Source organism: Pipra filicauda, unplaced genomic scaffold, assembly GCF_003945595.2.
Source record: "Pipra filicauda isolate LSUMZ 115617 unplaced genomic scaffold, ASM394559v2 scaffold125_size2111803_pilon, whole genome shotgun sequence".
Lineage (NCBI taxonomy): Eukaryota > Metazoa > Chordata > Aves > Passeriformes > Pipridae > Pipra > Pipra filicauda.
This window is the reverse complement of record NW_024103718.1, coordinates 220,563-240,653: the sequence shown is the minus strand read 5'-3', so window position 1 is coordinate 240,653 and position 20,091 is coordinate 220,563. Positions and strand designations below refer to the sequence as shown.

Below are 20,091 nucleotides of genomic sequence, written 5' to 3'. Positions count from 1 at the left end.
ATATAGTAATATAGTTTGCAATGAGGCCTTGTGAATACAGTTATACATTCCAACTATAATGCTTTTCAACTAGACAGATATTATATATTTGTACATCAGTATTATTTCCTATTCAATATTATGAATGTACTTTATAAAATAGCACTAAAATGGATCAGTATTGAGCTATTAAAAAAAACCACACCCACACCTAAAAATAGAAAATTATTTTACATATACATAAGCCTTGAAACTGGCATTAACTTTCCAGGAAATCTACAAAACTTATGTCCACAATGTACTTGGGCACATAATGAAAATTTCACTCTCAGGTAATACTAAACTTGAAAAATACAATAATTTTTTTATTTTAAAGTTGCCATCTTTTCAATTCAATCAAAGCAAAAATAGTATTTTTCCAGTTGAGTAATTTACCAGGGGTGGAAATGAAAAATGAAATTCACTCATTTCACTGTAAATTAGCAGAAATCTGACCACTGTATCACTGATAAATGTATAAAAAATAGATACTGTTGTATGTAGAAAAATGCTTTCAATAAGTTTTGATTTTTTCACTATTGACAGGATCAATAGATACTTGTAAATAAATTATTCATCAACGAATACATAAATCCTGGCTGGTGTTACAGTCAGAACATTTATGAGGCAGTTAAAAGCCAAGTCTGGTGTTTGGAGTTGGTTCAAACACATAAGTGGTCAGAAGAAAAGAATATACAACTACTTCAATGTTTTTAGTCCTCTTTTCTTAGAGCTACAGAAGTTTGGAATGTTTTCTACATTTTTCCCAAGTCATGGAACTACTCATATTTCATAAAACCATAAAAAAAAACAGGCGGGAGATGCACTGTCCTGTGACTTTCAAACTGAAAAGGCCCAAAAGTGGATAAAGCACACAATCCAAACATAAGGAAGAGACTAATTTTACTCCATGACCCTGTGTGGGTTTTTGTTGTGGGTTGGGATATTTTTGGCTTCATTTGGTCAGGTTTTTTTCAGTAATCTGTTTTTTATTTCTTAAGTGATTAAGAAACTATGTCTTCTCACAAGCCATTCAGTAAAGAGATCCTATAAGCTGGGGTAAACTTCTGTCTACATAAGGAACTTTCTTTAAAAGAAAGATATTCAAAACTCTCAGTAAGTACCTTCGAATGCATCCAGAGCATCAGCGGAGTGAATTCGTCTCAAAGTAGAAACATTGTGCTACTTGAAACATCACATAATTTTTATGATGCAGCAAGTTTAGACCCCACATTTCAGTATAATTTTTATGCCCCGAGACTTCTGGTTACCTCAGCTCTACAAATGATGCATTGGTGAGATTACCTGTATAGTCCTCTGAGTGCCATCAATGGTGACAGACAACAAGGGTGAAGCCAGGTTCCACTCGCTGGTCACATTTAGTTTCATCCCATCAACTTCCACCTGTTGTGACACCAAACAAGGCTGTTACTATGAAGACAGACAGAAAACTGATCTCAAGTTCATTACTGCATACAAAGCAGCAACCATTTTAAAACAGATGGCTCCCAAACAACCTGTCATGTTTACTGCTTCTGCCATAAAAGACAGGGTCCAACAACAGAGTCTTCCACCTATCTCTGGGGAGAGGTGAAGGACCTGTGAACAGCTGCCTCTGAGTAGCAAGGTTTCAAGTGATTTCCAGCAAGTAACAAACAGCCATCCAACTTTTAAACCTATCTGGACATGCTACATTTACTGCAATTAGACAAGTAATGCATATAAATTCCAGTGACACCTTGCAACCCACACAACAGGGCTTGCATATAATATTCTCTCCAAGGACCTAGGAAGAACTTTTCCTATGCTTTTAATGAAGGGTTTTGCATTGTTATCTTAATTAATATGAGGTAGTAATTAATTCTTCAGCATTTTATCTCAAAGTCTAGAAAAACTTTGCAAATTCTGACATGTTTTCTTTCAATATACAGCTGATCACAGCAATACAATTTCTGACTTGAATGCCAATATGCTTATCCAGATAGATTTATTTTTTTTAATCATCCCATACTCCTTTTAAAATATATTTCTAGGTGAAGAGTAAAAATTCTGGGTTCAGTGTAGATTAGAGTAGTTGTAATGATACTTCTGTCATTCTTCTGTTGTATAATACTGTTTAAAAACACACATCACATATTCAACACTATGAGAGCCTCAAAGACATGGATTATGAAAAAAATTATTATACATGGATTAATATAATTAGTGATTAATATTTTTTGCATGTTTTGAACACTCATCATGCTATTGAAGGTAGGTAAATATGATTTCAGTTATATAATTTACTATAAACAGAGGAAAAAAGTCACAGTTGACCAATTTCCTCCCTCTCTCAAAATCTCCAAAGTATTTTTTAATCAGTAAATTACAGACAATAGTGATAATGACACAAATATTGCATACATTCTCAAACTAGAGAAAATGTACTGCATTTAGAATAAAAGCTGAGCCCACATTTTGCAAAATAAAACTTATAATGCCTACTCTTTTAGATCTCAGACTTATTATTTCATCTTATTATAAGAACAGGCATCTTAAAAGAAATCCATAGCAGAGAAGTGCAGAGGATCAGTGTGTAATCTGATAATTTTATTTCCGTTAAGAAGAAAAAGTTCCGGCTTAAAAAAACCCTCTAATTTTATAGATTTCAGTTTAGAACACAAAGTCTGTCTTAGGAATACAATCTACACAATTTCTATGGGCTTTAACTATAAATAAAGTTACATGTAAAGAACATGAAGAAAAACAAGTGATTTATAAAGGTTCACCAATAGGCTACATTAGCTGGCATGCTTCAGGTACTTTACACTGCTCCAGTGATGCAAACCAGCCCCAAACCTGGCTTGAGTTAAGCCAGGCCTGCAGCTGGTTTGCATTTGCAGAGCACTGCAAAGCAGCTGGAACACACTGGTGAACCGAGCCCACTCTCAGCATACCTGAATCAGCAAGTACCATCTTTATTGAGAACAGAAGAAACATCTGAAAAACTCTCCAAATGGAGAAAAGCAAACTCAGCACTCTGTCTTAACCCCCTCTGATTACCAATTGAACTTTGGTAAGGCAATTACTTAAAAAGCTGCCTGTCGCTATCGCTAAAACCAAAGAAAGACTTGTCTGCACTCGAGTCTGGGTCTGAAAACATCATTTACCATGTGTCTCCAGGGAGGGAGGTGAGATGGTATGAAAGCAGACCAGGCTACTGGTCACCAAAAAAACCTTCAACTGTGCACTGAACTGCTCGTTGCACTGCAGGATTTACATGCAGCCTTGCAGAAAATCTATAGCCAGTATCTATAGTTCTAGCCAAAGGGTGTTCCAGGGACAAGATGCAAGTCGATACCTCCACAACAAACTCAAGTTTAATCATTAGCTCTTTTGTCACTGTACAGATGAGCAAAAGAGAAGTAAACCAAGTGGGTCACAGTGGTAAATGACCTGTTCAAAATCCCTCACAAGGGTCTATACAAGTCCAGCCATCACTGATTCCAGATTACACTAGTATTAAAGCATTTCTGGTGGAAACCACCCTGAAAGAAGAGACATCAAGCAGATGCTAGGTTTCCCAATTCAAGAAAGAATAAAGAGTCAGAGGAAGGGTTATGTGAACTAATGCATATCCCATAAACCTCAGTATTCTTCTCACAGAATGGAGCTGGCTTTTAGCTGTTTTCACCTCCAGCTCAGTGTGGTATGTGCAGCGGGGGAAGATGACCTGAAGCCAAGAGAATCCCAAGGAAATTTGGGTATCTGTGCTCCAATAGGTAGGATGATAAAGACAAGAAGTCAGGATATCATAAAAAATTAACAAGGACTGAGGGTAAGAAATTTACCATGTAGTGAGCATGTTACTTTTACTAAAAATGAGGGAAAAGGGGGAAGAAGGGGGAAGATAGGACACAGTGGAACAAAAACCAGGTGGGGATTGAAATCAAACCAATACTTTACCCAATAGAGTAAATCTTCTTTCTGCAGCTCAGCAGCCAACAACCTAGCCAGGTTAGTGTGTAGAAGGAGGGGAAGAGACAAGACACTCAAAGAACTTGTCAGAAGTTTTCATTTGTCTTCATTCATCCTCTAGCAATGCATAGAATAATGGAACCTAACAAATACTGCAATAAAACCAGGGTCTTTTTGCTTTAGGCTTGGGAGGGGAGAGGGGGTGTAAGGATGTAGAGTGTGAAGGGAGACATGGGGATTAACTACTGAAGTTACATTGACTACTTCCTGTTTTATTTTGTTTCTGTGCTCCAAAGACGGCCAAGAACAAATCATCATTGAACGGATGGTAACACTTGAACTGCAGGGAAAAGATCCCAGTCAATTCACTCCTGCAGTGGGAGTCACATTGTGCTTTACACCACAGCTATGTAGTCTAGCTTTATCCTCAACCACTCAGTTCCAAGAATACAGGGGTGTGTGGGTATGTAGGCATGCATACGTGCATCTACAGTAACTGTGGTTGTTAAACCATTGCTACAATACATCCATGTGGTGTAGTGGTGGTGGATTGTTCCTTTTTTAAAAAGGTTTGTTCGTCCCTGTGTAAGGGCATAAAAGATAAAAGCAGCCACAGTCCTTTCCAATTATTTCCAATTCAAAAGCTATTGCAAATGAGGTCTCGGAAAGAAGAATGACAAGTCCAAGACACGATGCTAGAAAAAGGTCAACAGCTTACTCCACTGTCACAACTTTGCAGACTTTCACTGGCATGCACCTGAACTACACAAGCAGCAGCCCCTTCACCTCTTGTGGACTGAGTTCCTGATGTTCACGTGATAGGTACCAGCTAACCAATAGTGCAAAGAGCTGCAAAGCATAATCTGCATTCAGTTTCCTTTAGAGAACAACATTTGGCATTCTATATGCATGTCAGGCAATTAAAGAAGGCAGCACAAGCCTGAGTGTTATAGCCCTGTTAATTTACTAATGCAGAGTCTCGCGTACATCTGGCACATGTCACTACTTTTCTCCTGGAAATGAAGGTAGTTTTCCAGGAGACTGGAGGGCAGCTCAAGCATTTGTTTCCTGCCTGATCCTTCAAAACATTATGCCTGAAGTTCCTCATGCCAGCCTTGAGTCTGACTAACTTAAGTCTGCTGATTTAATCCCACAGTTCCAGTTCTGCCTCCCAGCGTGTTTAACTCAAGAGTCTTGGCCCTAACTACTTGGATATGCTACCCCTAGCCATATTCCATATACCTCTTAATTCTACCTCTTGCTATAGCAAAAGTGATGGCATTCCCTATCAGATCTACCAAATGAGAAGTCATCCTCTGTAGATGTGCCTTACTGAAATCTTTCTCTGATCAAGACAGCTGCCCATGAAGATGTACCTTTCAGGAAAACAGATATTACTCTTCACTGGAGATTAATGAATATTCACTGTCATAGCCTCCAATCCCTTCAACTGGCATTAATTTAGCTGGAAATATAAGGCACATTCAGTGGGCAGTAAAAGCTCTACAAAGTGAAATCTTAAAACCATTCCTGCGAGGAAGGAACAAAACTAGCAAGCATCACTGTTGTGAACGTGAGATAGCTTACACAGTCAAGGACTTTATTCAAGCCTACATAAAGTAAAGATGACCTCTTCTCTGGAAAAAGTAACTGTCTCAGGCAGAAGACCCTTTACTTCCATTACTGCTAAATGCACCACCCATGCCAAAATAGCAAGGAGATTCTTTACATTTTTATAAGTCAGGTAAAGGATAGGTATTGCCTCCTGTGCAAAAGAGGAGGTGGTCAGAGGACTTGTAGCACAGTGCGGCAATAGCAGGTCCAGCTATAGGAGCAATATTTAGTACATTCAGTAACAGTCTGCAGTGATCTCAGGCTAAGCAAAACTGAGGTGAACAAAGCAGCTTTTGGTTTCCAGTTTTCACAAAATTAATGAAATTCTCAACTAATCCACTATCCAGCTAACAGAGAAGTACATGGAATGGAATAGCAAAGGCACATGAAAACTATCTGATGCCAAAGCTATCATCCCTTACCTTTTCCAGTCCCATGCAACCTCAGGAACGTGAGGTAAGTCTTTATGGGGCTGATGACTACAAGACTTCCTTTAGAAGCATGATGCATGAAGGCATTTTGTGAAATATTTTGCTAGTCCTCAATGTAAAAAAATCTTTCCCAGCCAGCAGGAGAGTTCAAACACTATTTTGCATCTCTCTATATATTTCCAAAGCCCATAACCACAACACACTTCCTTATCATGAAAATTAATGGCTACCTGGAGCCTGTAAAGACTCATGGTAATTTGCAGAGTTGTCCTGGCAAGTATTGGGTCTTCTTACACAATTTGCTCCAACTTCTTTCTTCACATTGTCTTTAAGAACCTTGAATAAAAACAGTCATATCTGCCACATTAGGAAATAGGAACAACCAAATAGTACTTCACATGTTGCTATTCATAAATGCAAATGCATTATTCATAAATGCAAAGAAACCCAGCAAGATTTCCCATGTGGGCAGTTCTTATTAATTAGGCTTCTTCTTGTTGTATATGCTTTTCCTCCTGTTCTTTGGACTGTATTTGCTAGTGATCCAGGGTCCGATTACCCATAAAGTGTTTGACATTTTCCAGGACCATGTCCTAGAAGAGGTGACAGCGTACTCTTGTCAAGTTTACAGATGGCACAAAACTGGGGTAAACCGTTAACACACTCTAGGACAGAGGTGCCATCCAGGCGGGCCTAGACAGGCAAGAGGAAGGGGCTTACGGAAACTTTGTGAAATTCAAGATTAATTTTTAAGTCCAACATGCGATAAGGAAGAGCCCATTGCAACAATACAGGCTGCAACCTGATTGGCTGGGGAGCAGCTCTGTGGAGAAGGACTTGGAGATGTAGGTGGACATGTCAGCAGGACATGAATGTCAGCAGCACACCCTGGCACCAAAAGCTGCTATGAGTGCCCTGTGCTCTGTTAACAGAAGTGTAGTCTGCTGATAGAATGGGGTGATTAGATCCTTCTACTCAAATTCAGACCACATCTAGATACTGTGTCCACAAGACAGACACTGACTTGGTTCAGTTATACAAAGTTCCCATTAGCCCATTACTCTTGCCTGTCTAGGTCCCACTGGGTGGCAGCATTGCCCTTGACTGTATTGAGCACTTTCTCCGATTCTATGCCTTCTGTAAATTTTATGATTGCACTCCCATTGCTGCTTCTAGGTATTGATAACTTTGTTGAACAGGACTGGTCACAATACAGAACCTTGTAGACCCTTGGTGATCTCCAAGTAGAGTACAACCCATTAAACCTATTAAGCATGACCCATCAAGCCTGACCACTCAACTGGCTTTTTATCCATCTGACTGTGCGATCATGCCAAAAGACTTGTTAAAGTCAAGGTACATGACATTCACTGCTCTTCCATAGACTACAAATTCTGTCAGTTTATCATAGAAGGCTGTAGCAGTGAATCTGATGAGAAATTGGTTTAAACATGTTTCAAAATGGCTTTTTGTATTTTCTGCAGTGTCACTGTCTCCCTCTCCCAGACACCCCCTGTGAAGCTATTGTCTCCCACACAAGGTGTCCTGGGAAGGTGTCCTGAGGTGTCCCATTGGTCCTTTGTTAAACCCCTTCCTATTGGCTGTTGACCCCTTACCTGATGGTTTTTTCTGTGTGACCCTGAACTTGTGATTGGTTCCCCTTTGACCCTCCTAAAAGCCTTATAAACCCCTTCCCAACAATAAACTCTCCCTTGCCTCCTCTCCAGCTGGTGTGCTGTCTCTGTGCCTGCCATGGGGCCACGTGGGTGGTGGGGGGAGGGGAGGGCACCTCTTCCCTCCAGGCTCGGGGCCTGAAAAACCCTGTCGCTGGAGTCCCCTTTCCCCGTCCTTTCAAGACGTCGGAATGGTTCTTCAGATGGAGATGGAACTAGAACTGGGCTCCACCACGTCGTGGGTGGGGAAAGGGATCCAGAGAAGGCTGTCAGGTTGATCATCCCTCAGTAAATTCACGCTGCCTATCACCTTCTTTATGTGCCTAGACATGTGCTCCACTTAATAAATTTCTGAGGAATTGAAATGAAGCTGACCAGGCTATAGTTCCATGGGAGTTGCTTTTGGTTTTTTCTTAAGACTGGTGCAATATTCGCTTTTCACCAGTAATGAAGGACCTCCCTCAACCTTCAAACATACAGACTGCAGTCTTGCGACCACATCAGACAGCTCTCTTGCTACTCTTGGATGCAACCTGTCTGGACTTATGAACTTCCATGCATTGAACTCTCCCAATCACTGACCTGATCTGCATCTGCCTACGCCCCAAATCCTTTCCCTAACAAAACAGGCCTCGGAGATCTTGTTGGCAAAGACAGAAGCAAAGAAGTCATTAGGTGTCTCAGTCTAATCTGTGTCTGCTGTTACTTGTTACTCCTTTGTTGATGCAGGATTTCCTCTATTCAGCTTTCTATTTTATTACTAATGCAGTGATAGAAGATCATCATGTTTTTCCTAAAATTCCTTGCAACATTCAAGGTAAGCTTGGATTTTCCTAACATCATCCCTCCATGCTCAGAAAGCATTTCTAAATTCCTCCTTTGTATCCTGTCCAGGCTTCTACCTCTCACATGCTGCTTTTACATTGGAGCTGTGCCATCATACCTTTCTTAACAAAGCTCTTTTCCTGATAAAGTTGCTTATTTTCCTGAGTATTCTTGCATGTAGCAGATGCTGTCCTTAGATATCTGACAGCTTTTCTGAGCCCTGTTGTCCTTCAGAGCTGTCTCCTATGGAATTCTCCCTACTTACTAAATCATAGGATTACAGAATGGTTTGGGTTGGAAGGGACCTTAAAGATTATCTAATTCAAGCCGCCATGCCATGGGCCAGGATGCTTTTTACTATACCATCAATGGAGGTTCATCAAAGCTCCATCCAACTGGACTTGAACACTTCCAGGGATGGGGCATCCACAAGTACTCTGGGCCACCTGTCCCAGTTCCTCATCACCCTCAAAGTAAATAATTTCTCTCAATATGTGATCTAAACCTACTCTCAGTTAAAGCCATTTCCCCTTATCCTGTAACTCCATGCCCTTGCAAAAAGTCCCTCTCCAGCTCTCTTGTAGGCCTCCTTTAATTACCAGAAGGCTACTACAAGGTCTCCCTAGAGCCTTCTCTCTCTCTCCTGTTCTCCAGGCTGAACAGTTCCAATTCTCTCAGCCTTTCCTTCTAGGAGAGGTGCTTCATCTCCCTAATGATCTTTGTGGTCCTGCTCTGAACTCGCTCCAACAAGTCTACATCCTTCCTGTGCTGCAAACCCCAGAGCTGGACGCAGCACTCCAGGTGCAGTTTCACAAGAAGAGAGTAGAGGGGCAGAATCACCACCCTCAATACCTGCTGGCCATGCTGCTTTGATGCAGCTCAGTGCACAGTTGTCTTTCTAGGCTGTGACTGCACATTGCCGGCTCTGGTCCAGCCTCTCATCCACCAGTACGTATGTACTTGCCAGTGCTGGTTCTTGTGCTAGGTGTGATGTGTACACACATTAGTACATATCTGAGGACTCTGATGGGATTAACATCCACACCAGCAACACATGCCAGTTCCTTTGTCACCATCACCACCTCGGCCTGCGCTGCCACTAAAACTCCAGCTTTACATGCAAAGGTCATACAAGCTTTTACATGGAAATCCACATTGACAGCACTTTCAAGCTGACTGGTCTGAACTACTCAGTGAAAGAGAACTCACTGGTTCAGAGAGTTCCTTGGCAAACAGTCCTTAATAACAAAGGGGTCTGGGAAGGCTGGACATACTTAGGTTGGAAACCTCAAAGGTACAGGAGCAGGCCATCCCTATGTGCTGAAATACAAGCCGGCAGGGAAGAAGACCAGCCTGGCTGAACTGGGAGCTTTTGCTGGAACTCAGGGGAAAAAAAAGAGTTTATGACCTTTGGAAGAAGGGGCAGGAAACTCAGGAAGAATACGAGGATCATGTAGAGAGAAAATTAGAAAGGCGAAAGCTCAGCTAGAGCTCAATTTGGCCACTGCTGTGAAATATAATAAAAAGTGTTTTTATAAATACATTAACAACAAAAGGAGGGCCAAGGAAAATCTCCATCCATTATTGGATGTGGAGAGGAACATTGTAACTAAGGATGAGGAAAAGACTAAGGTACTTAATGCCTTTTTTGTCCCAGTCTTCAACAGAAAGACTGGTTATCCTAAGGGCAACCAGCCCCCTGAGCTGGTAGACGGGGACAGGAGCAGAACAGACCCCCTGAAATCCAGGAGGAAGTAGTTACCAAACTGTTGAGACACTTAGACACTCATAACTCTATGGGGTCAGATGGGATCCATCCAAGGGTACTGAGGGAAATGGTGGAAGAGCTCACCAAGCCACTCTTCATTTATCATGAGTCTTGTTTGACCCGGGAAGTTTCAGATGACTGGAGGTTGGCCAATGCGACACCCATCTACAAGAATGGTCAGAAGGAGGATTTGGGCAACTACAGACCTGTCAGCCTGATCTTGGTGCCAGGGAAGTTTATGGAATAGATCATCTTGAGTGTGATCACATGGCACGCCCAGACAGTCAGAGGATTAGGCCAAGCCAGCACGGGTTTAGGAAAGGCAGGTTCTGATTGTCTAACCTGGTCTCTTTTCATGATGAGGTGATCCTACTACTGGATAAGGGGGAAAGACTGTGGACATTATTTACCTGGACTTCAGTAAAGCTTTGGATACTGTCTCCCACAGCATTCTCCTGGAAAAGCTGGCAGCCCATGGCTAGGACAGATGCACTCTTCTTCAGTTTAAAAACTGGTTGGATGGCCAGGCCCAGGGAGCAGTGGTGAATGGAGTTACATCCAGCTGGTGACTGGTCACAAGTGGTGTTCCCCAGGCCTCATATTGGGACCCTAGTCCCTCACATCGGGACCAATTCTGTTTAATATTTTTATCAACGATCTGGACAAGGGGACTGAGTTTACTCAGTTTGCAGTTAACACTTAGGCGACCTGCTGAGCCACTTGGATCCCCACAAGTCTATGGGACCAGATGGGATCCACCCCAGGGTGATGAGGGAGCTGGCGGAAGAGCTCACCAAGCTGCTTTCCATCATCTACCAACAGTCCTGGCTCACTGCAGAGGTCCCAGATAATTGGAAGTTGGCAAATGTCATGCCCATCCATAAAAAGGGCTGGAAGGAGGACCCAGGAAACTACAGGCCCCTCAGCACTGACCTCAGTGCCTGGAAAGGTTATGGAGCAGATTATCCTAAATGCAATCACACAGCACCTACAGGATGGACAACGGATCAGACCCAGCCAGCATGGGTTTAGGAGGGGCAGGTCCTGTCTGACCAACCTGATCTCCTTTTATGATCAGGTGACCCACCTGGTGGATGAGGGGAAGGCTGTGGATGTGGTCTACCTGGACTTCAGCAAAGCCTTTGATATTGTCTCCCACAGCATACTCCTGAAAAAGCTGGCAGCCCACAGCTTGGACAGGGGCACTCTGTGCTGAGTTAGGAACTGGCTGGAGGGCCGGGCCCAGAGATTGGTGGTGAACGGTGCTGCATCCAGTTGGCGGCCAGTCACTACTAGTGGTGTCTCCCAGGAACCAGTGTTGGGCCCAGTTCTACTTAATATCTTTATTGATGATTTAGATGAGGGGATTGAATCCACCATCAGCAAATTTGCAGATGACACAAAGTTGAGGGGGAGTGTTGATCAGCTGGAAGGCAGGAGGGCTCTGCAGAGGGACCTGGACAGGCTGGAGAGTTGGGCTGATTCCAACGGGATGAGGTTCAACAAGGCCAAGTGCCGGGTCCTGCACTTTGGCCACAACAACAGCCCACAGCACTACAGGCTGGGGACAGAGTGTCTGGAGAGCAGCCAGGCAGAAAGGGACCTGGGAGTTTGGATTGACAAGAAGCTGAACAGGAGCCAGAGTGTGCCCAGGTGGCCAAGAAGGCCAATGGCATCCTGGCCTGTATCAGGAACAGTGTGGCCAACAGGTCCAAGGAAGTGATTCTTCCCCTGTACTCAGTGCTGGTGAGGCCACACCTGGAGCACTGTGTCCAGTTCTGGGCCTCTCAGTTCAGGAAGGATATTGAGGTGCTGGAGCAGGTCCAGAGAAGAGCAACGAGGCTGGTGAGGGGACTTGACCACAAGTCCTATGAGGAGAGGCTGAGGGAACTGGGGTTGTTCAGTCTGGAGAAGAGGAGGCTCAGGGGAGACCTCATCACTCTCTACAACTACCTGAAAGGACGTTGTAACCAGGTGGGGGTTGGTCTCTTCTCCCAGGCAATTATCAGTAAGAGAAGAGGGCATGGTCTTAATCTCTGTCGGGGGAGGTTTAGGTTAGATATTAGGAAGAAATACTTTACAGAGAGGGTAATCAGGCATTGGAATGGGTTGCCCAGGGAAGTGGTGGATTCTCCATCCCTGAAGGTTTTTAAGATGAGACCAGATGTGGCACTTAGTGCCATGCTCTAGTAACCACGGTGGTAGGGTTGAACTTGATGATCTCAGAGGTCCCTTCCAACCCAGCTGATTCTATGATTCTATGACAATATGACGTTGGGTGGGAGTGTTGATCTGCTGGAGGGTAGAAAGGCTCCGTAGAGGGATGTGGACAAGCTGGATCAATGGGTCAAAGACAACAGTATGAGCTTCAAGAAGGCCAAGTGCTAGGTCCTGCACTTGGGTCACAACCATCCACTGCCATGCTACAGGCTGGGGGAAGAGTGGCTGGAAAGCTGCCTGGCAGAAAAGGACTTGGGAGTACTGGTCAACAGCCACTGAACATAAGCCAGCAGTGTGCCCAGGTGGCCAAGAAGGCCAATAGCATCTGGCTTGTATCAGAAATAGTATGATCAGCAGGACCAGGGCAGTGACTGTCCCTCCATATTCAGCAATGGAGAGGCCACACCTTGAGGACTGTGTTTCATTATGGGCCCCTCAATACAAGAAAGACATTGAGTCAGGGTACATACATACAGAATACATCCTATGAGGAATGGCTGAGAGAGCAAGGGTTGTTTAGTGAGGAGAAAAGGAAGCCTTATCACTCTCTATGACTACATGACAGGAGGCTGTAGCAAGGTGGAAGTTGGCCTCTTCTCCCAGGCAATTAGCGACAGGACACGAGACAATGGCCTCAAGCTGTATCAGGGTAGGTTCAGGTTCAACATCAGGAAGAATTTGTTAACTGAAAGGGTGGTTAAGCATTGGAGCAGGCTGCCCAGGGAGGTGGCAGAGTCACCATCCCTGGAACTGTTCAAGAAATGACTGGACGTGGCACTTTGTGCTATGGTTTAGTTGATGAGGTGTGTTTGGTTAAAGGCTGGACTTGATGATCTTGGAGGTATTTTCCAACCTTACTGATTCTTTGATTTTATAAAATTTTGCTTTCTTCTTAAAATGCCACATGATGAAATTTGGTACACAGGACACTTCCTTTAGCACAACAAAATGTCTTAGAAGTTTCATTCATCACAAATACCAATGGTCAAAAAAACTGCAAGATTAGGTGCCAAAAAAGTGCAAGAAAGACCATATAGGACAGAGAGACCCTGTGGCCAACAGTGTCGTGTATCGACAAACTCATAAAAATGTCATAAGGAGAAGTTCCTTTAAGTCTGAACCTGTTTTTCAAGTAAAAGTTGAACTCACTGATGCTTATAAGGCAGAAATGTCTTTGATTCAAATTAACCAGCTGTTTTAGCTTGCATTTTCAGATTGCAGTTATTGACAGTATATTCACATCAGATAAACGGACTTGCCTTTTTTCTTTTCTTCAAGTGACTGTAAGATTAGCCTTTTGGACTTTTGAAGTGGTTGGCCAGATTCTTTCAAAAGAGAGCTAAAGTATGTGAGTTTCAATCTCATTAAAAAGGCCTTTTTTTTTTTAAACAAACTTTCCTTTTGTTCATATCAGCACTTACTTTTTTAAAAGACCCCAAGAGAGAGTTCCAGTCTATAGATCACTTGTCCTGAAGAAAGCTCTGTTAACTATTTATAGATCATGTCCTTTTGTACCAAACTAGATCAAGCAATTTATTCAGTGCATGACTGCAGGAGAGAAATTCATTTGCTCTAAGTGTCATCAAGGCAGCCTTTTACCTGCTATGAACAAGACCAGAGGATCTGAATTGCTGGGCTTTTACTTCAAATGCACATTTTGACATTGTGTGGGGTGCCATCATATCTTTCAAGTTTTCAAAGTATTAACCACATTCACAGAATGGGCAGTCCTTAATCACAAGAGCAGCAAATAGCACATAACCACTAGAATAAATCAAACACATGTGCACACATTCAAATTATCTCTCTTTTCTTTAAAGTAGCACTTATAAATGCAAATTACCATTAGCTACTTTGGTAGATCTCATTTTAGAAATGGGAGCATGCCAGCCTAGACACCAAGGAAAAGAGCACACAACAGGCATCAGCTCCTCAGCTAAACAACAACAGAATCAAAACAAAACAAGAGAGAGAAGTGATGGCCTTCATCACCTCTAATCAGCAAGGGCTTCCTTTAAGCATTCACCAGGGAAGTGATTCTCTCTGCAAAACCTAGTAAAGAGGCTGTATGCAACAAAAACACTTCACTGCAGCAAATGCTTTGTTTCACTACTTCAGTTTTCATTGTAGAGTCATTACTAAGATGTCACCTCATATTTGTAACCTGCCTGAGCCCACTAAAACTAAAAAAAAGGGAGGGGGGGAGAAATTAAAAATGCAGCAAGACAACAAAACAGCTATTAAAAATCATTGACATTTGTTGGCAACAGCTTCAGACACAAAAGTACAGCTCATTTTGGGAATATGGCTGTCTATTGTTACTGGATCAGTGTGGAAGAGAAAAAAGAACATGACTTGCTCTCCTTTTCCCATTGCTCTACAGAGACAAATACTCTGGCTCTGTCCAGTTAAATATACTCCAGCCTGGCTACAGATATTGCTCCTAGATGGCTGGAAAATGGTGCAAGTGGTTCAAAGATTATTGCTATCATTTGCGTACAGGGCACTTTGAAAGCTGCATTGCACTCCAACTTTCCTTGACTGATAGGAAAATTAATGGGGATATTTTCATTTTCTATCTTGAAAAGGGGTTTAGCATAGAGACCAGTGACAGAATCTGGGTGACTAGGAGCATTATGCTGGGAGCTAAAAACACATTGATAAAATAAATAGTGATGATAAGGTAGAACCACTGGTTTAGCACCTTTTGAGTCATGATTCATGCCTATATACTGAAATCACTAAGCAAGTCTAATTCCAAAATGACTTTGAGCTGACAAGTTTCATTCTTTCACTTCATAGGGATCTCAAGCCCTATCCCACTCGACAGTATAAATTCTCAAAGAGTAGAATGACATTATCATACCAAAGTGCCACTACAAAACACAACAGACTAAAACTCATACTACCCTTTTAGACAAAACACATTTTGGAATAAATTTCTTTCTTTTTAAGTATTCACTTAGTACATATATTAATTTAGTGAATATTCATTTCATTCAGTGAAAGCTATATAACAAGGATATACAAGTTAAGACAGATTTTATTTTTTTTAAATAGATTGTATACCAGAAGCTGGATCTCAAGCTTAGTGTCAAGAATTAATAAATGCCAATGTGCTGTTGACACATCATGTATAACTCTCAAGTATCTAATTTTTGTTTTCTTAATTAGGAGAGAGGGATGGGAATTAATACTGGCCAGTGAGGAACTCTCAGTACCACTACCCAGATATCTGTTTGGAAAAATATCAGAGAATATAAATTAGGAAGATTATGTTTAAAAGCAAACTTTGTTTTCCTCCCAAAAAAAGGATACAGGCAGACCATCCCCAACATTGGTCTTAGTTCTATCTCCTTTCTAAACTGAGTATTATGCATTATGTAGACTTCCATGTTTGATCTAAAAAAAGCATACTACAGCAATGTGAAGAGCATTCGTAATCATGAGGATCATATCCATCAACTGAGAAGTGTTTTATTTCACACACCATTTACAACTTCATACAGAGATACAACAAAATCAGCAGGCATCAAAACAGCTAATGAGAAAGAAAAGCATCACTTTATTGTAATTGGAGGTTGTATTCCACCTCTGCCTAGTTATGTAGGGTGGATGCTCTGACTGGACACAGTCTGCCACTGATTTCAATTACTTTTCCTATCGTACCACCATGGTAGCAAGTCTATCTTCTCTTCAAAGTAGTAAACAGCTAGAATAAGCAACAGTTTTTAAAAAATGAAAGAAAAGAACTCTCTTTGATTTGACATTGTGCAGTGACAAGAAGAAAGTACAGTGGGCAACTGGGTATGGATTTCATCCAGCAGTTCCAACCTGCTGCTCTCAGCTGTCACAACAGGATATAGGTCAACACTAGTCCTTCGGATATACGCAGTCCAAGGTTATTCACCACTTCAACTAAAAGCTTCACATGCAAAATATCTGCTGTTGCATCTTCCCCAAACTGCCCCAGATGCTTCAGAACAATAAACATATCATAGAATCAAATCTGATTCTTTTAAAAGCCAAATTTATTTTTATATCATCTGCAATGCCGTTTGATCAAACAGTCAAAAAGAACACTTCTGTATGTTCTACCAAACCAATGGATTAAGGAAAAAAATAAAATGGTAACAGCTATATTGTTCCCCAAGTATAAGAAAAAATAGTGTTTACAGGAGACCTTTTCTTTGAGCCAGAAGATAAAAAAGGACTTTAATTTTAGAAACAAAAATAAGCATTGAGGAAGAAGAGACTAGATGCAACAAAAAATACCTACAAATCTATTCCCACTGTTTGGTTAGTTTTGAAGTTTAATGACTTTAAAACTAAAGCAAATGTTTTAACTGATAACTTTCCAGAAGCTGGTCAGAAGTAACAGCATCACGGGATACTTACCAAATCCCTTCCATCATTTCCTGTTCCCCAACCACACACTCAAATCATCTCTCTTGGCATATTTGACCAGTACCAACACAGTAATACTAATTTTAACCAGCACGCACCAGCCATTTGGCAGGGAAAGAAAAGAACTGTAGGGAATTATTATTAGTAGTAGTAGGCATATTCCCTCTTTAGAAACTCCTCCTCTAGCTTTAAAATAAACCCAGAAAAGGGACTAAGAATGTCACTGCTCCAGATGTGTCACTGATAAATAGAAAAGGGAAGAACACAGGCTAGTGCACAGGGGATAAGGATGCAAAGCTGACACAGCAGGGAGAAGATGAGATATCACAAGAGTCATAAGCCACCTACACAAAAGAGGAAATGCCAAGAAGTTTTGAAGTGTTTCCATATGCAGAACAAATCAAATCATGTAGCAATGTAAAAAAGATGTTTACATCTAATGCTATTTATCTTAGAAGTTAATGGGATTGCATTGTTTATGATAACAAACTGATTACCATGAATTCACTCAAAAGGCATAAAAGAACTGTGTGTGAACAGATACCTCTTCTAATTCAGTATTTCCTCATGGTTCCAGTCACTTACATTTAAAGAGGTGACACTGGCTTGCTAGTGACTTTTACCAGGGTAAACTCAAATTCACCATATTAACAAAAGCTGTTAAATAAAATAATATTTTCTTTTAAAAAGCCATATAAATGAAATTTGAGGGTTTTTTCATGTTTTAGGTTGAACAATTTTAATTACATTTTTAGTACATAAAAGTTGATATGGAAACTGTTCCACAAGTTGTTTGGAACATTCAGTTTTCCGATCTACGTAAATGTAGGGGAAAAAGTGAAACACACCCTGAAATAATTTGGCATTAGAGACAGATTACCTACATCCTTTAGCATTAAACAAAGACAATTTCCTCAACAGAGAAACCTCACAAAGTGATTACAATACTGCAGCTACAAAATTGCGGTCAGCACCTGCTAAATAACCTCTTCATTTTAATTATCTATAAATATTCAGACTTTGGACAAATCAAATATACATATCTTTTTAACAGCTGTCAAAAGAACAGAGTAAGTTTTACACTGTCTCAAATTAAACATGCAATCAGCACACGTTAAGCTGCATATTTACAACAACACTGATATTATGAACTAGATATCAACTACATGTTAGATTGGAAGAAAAACAATTGGACAAAAGATACTAAAAAATCATGAGATCTGCTTCTCAGGCAGCAATGGAAGGGGCATTCTGACATGACAGTTTCTATTGCCTTTGGTGGTTTAATACCATGGGAAATGTATAGACTTCTTTTTTAAAGGTTTTGTCAAAAAAGGCTTATCTTTCATAGAATTGTACTATGGTGCTATCTCTAAAAACATTTTGGGACCTTTCAAAAAACTCCATTAATATTTCTTAACCTATCCTTAACCTATCACCTTTTTCTATAAACTTAAAAGACAAGACAAAATTTTTCAGTTTAACAGCCATCATTTCATATTCCCGAGTGTAGCTGCAAAACATTAGTGAGATGGGAAAATGTGGAAAGTTTATCTGCAGATTGTAACACCTTGATATTCAAAGTCCTAGCAGTTCTCGGAGACACTAATATTTTCCTACTTTCTCCTAACACTTTTAAATGAGAACCCAATGCCTCAGCCCAGTAAATCTGTCCAAGCTCTGTCTAACATGCATTGTGTAAAACATTCTACATAACAGATGGGGACCCTTGTACAGTCATATTCCACTATCCCAGTCATATAAAATGGTCCCTGTACCATAACACAGAAGTGCTCCAGGAAGGGATGAAAGAACAAGAAAATCTCCATAAGAGAAATTCCTCCTCCTTAGGAGACTGGAGAAGAGCTTAGTGCAATGAATGTAATGACTGAACTAATTTTGCTTCCATATTTACAGCAAACTTTCTGCAAGGGGCATCCCTGCTTGTAAAGAGAGAAGCCAGTCCAAACCATTCAACCACATACTACAAAGACAGTATATATGCATACACTGTAGAAACAATTGCAGTTTATCTACAGTGACATGATATGGGGGGACAATCATCTGATCTCATCTGTTTCAGGAACTGGAAACTCATTCTAAGAAAGAAGATTTAATTTTGACATTGTAACAGCAAGTAGTTGGAAGCACCGCAGAGACCCAAAAATACACAACTAAAGATCACGTTAAAGATTGTGCTCCATACAAGTTTTAACCCAGAAAATAAGAGAAAACATAACTGCAGAAGGCATTCTTTGGAGAATGCTTTCTTAGGAAGGTTGTACCTAAAATCCAGAGAATCAATGCAGCTGGAAATGGGAAATTCAGGGAAAGGTCCATGAAACAAAGCAAAGCCAAAAGAAAAAGGTTAAGACCTTCTTAATATTTTTAAATAGCTTGAGAGGTTCTGTGCAAGTATAGCAACAGGAAATATAATACAGTGCAAAAAGCAAGTAAAATGAAAAGAAGACAACAAAAGTGTTTAAAAGCTGAAAAACACTTAAAAAAATTCAAAAGCAAGTAAGAAACGTTGGGGGAAACACACAGTAAAGTTAAAAGAGAACACCCGTAAATTAAAAAATTAATTTTGGATACAATAAAACCCCAAAATAGCTAGTGTTATACCAGGTCAAAAAGGCAAGGGACACAGTTTCAGAACAGGGAAACCATAGTCCCTGTCTATACAGAGGCCCTACTGAGAACATCATCTTAACAAAGCTAACTTCACAGGTGAAAAATCAAACAGATCGTAAGTAATAAGGAAAGGGCTATAAAGACCCTGGTACAATCATGCATCTATAATTCAAGGCCTCATTACTCAAAAGGTGGTGAGGAATCAAGAACAGTACAGACAGAGCAAGAAGAATTGAAAGTGGTCTTGAATATACTGCCATAAAAACCAGCAAAACAGTGAAAGGGTCAGCCTTCAAATCATTAGCGGCAGAACTACATAATACCACACCATCACACGTGCTTCCCTCTTGGCACCACCATGTCCAATGCTTTGACTTACAGATGGACACTGACAGAGGACAGTCAAGAATAACAACAGTTTCAAAACCTCCTACATGTGTAATCATCATAGCTCTTGACTGGTGTGAGTAGTAGGACAGAATTAGGGAAAAAAATTAGGATTTTCCATGAAGAATCGTTTAAGCCAATGATCAAGAAATTTCCC

At 41.0% G+C, this 20,091-nt stretch overlaps 1 protein-coding gene across 3 annotated transcripts in view; it reads right to left on the bottom strand.

The window, feature by feature from the left end:
* LOC113993001 (propionyl-CoA carboxylase alpha chain, mitochondrial) overlaps positions 1 to 20,091 on the bottom strand; it is a 211,046-nt gene that overhangs the window by 68,345 nt on the left and 122,610 nt on the right. For all 3 annotated transcript variants that reach the window (XM_039389393.1, XM_039389398.1, XM_039389403.1), the window contains exon 15: positions 1,324 to 1,422. In XM_039389393.1, coding sequence (XP_039245327.1) covers positions 1,324 to 1,422 — 99 coding nt within the window. The remainder of the gene's footprint in view (positions 1 to 1,323; positions 1,423 to 20,091) is intronic.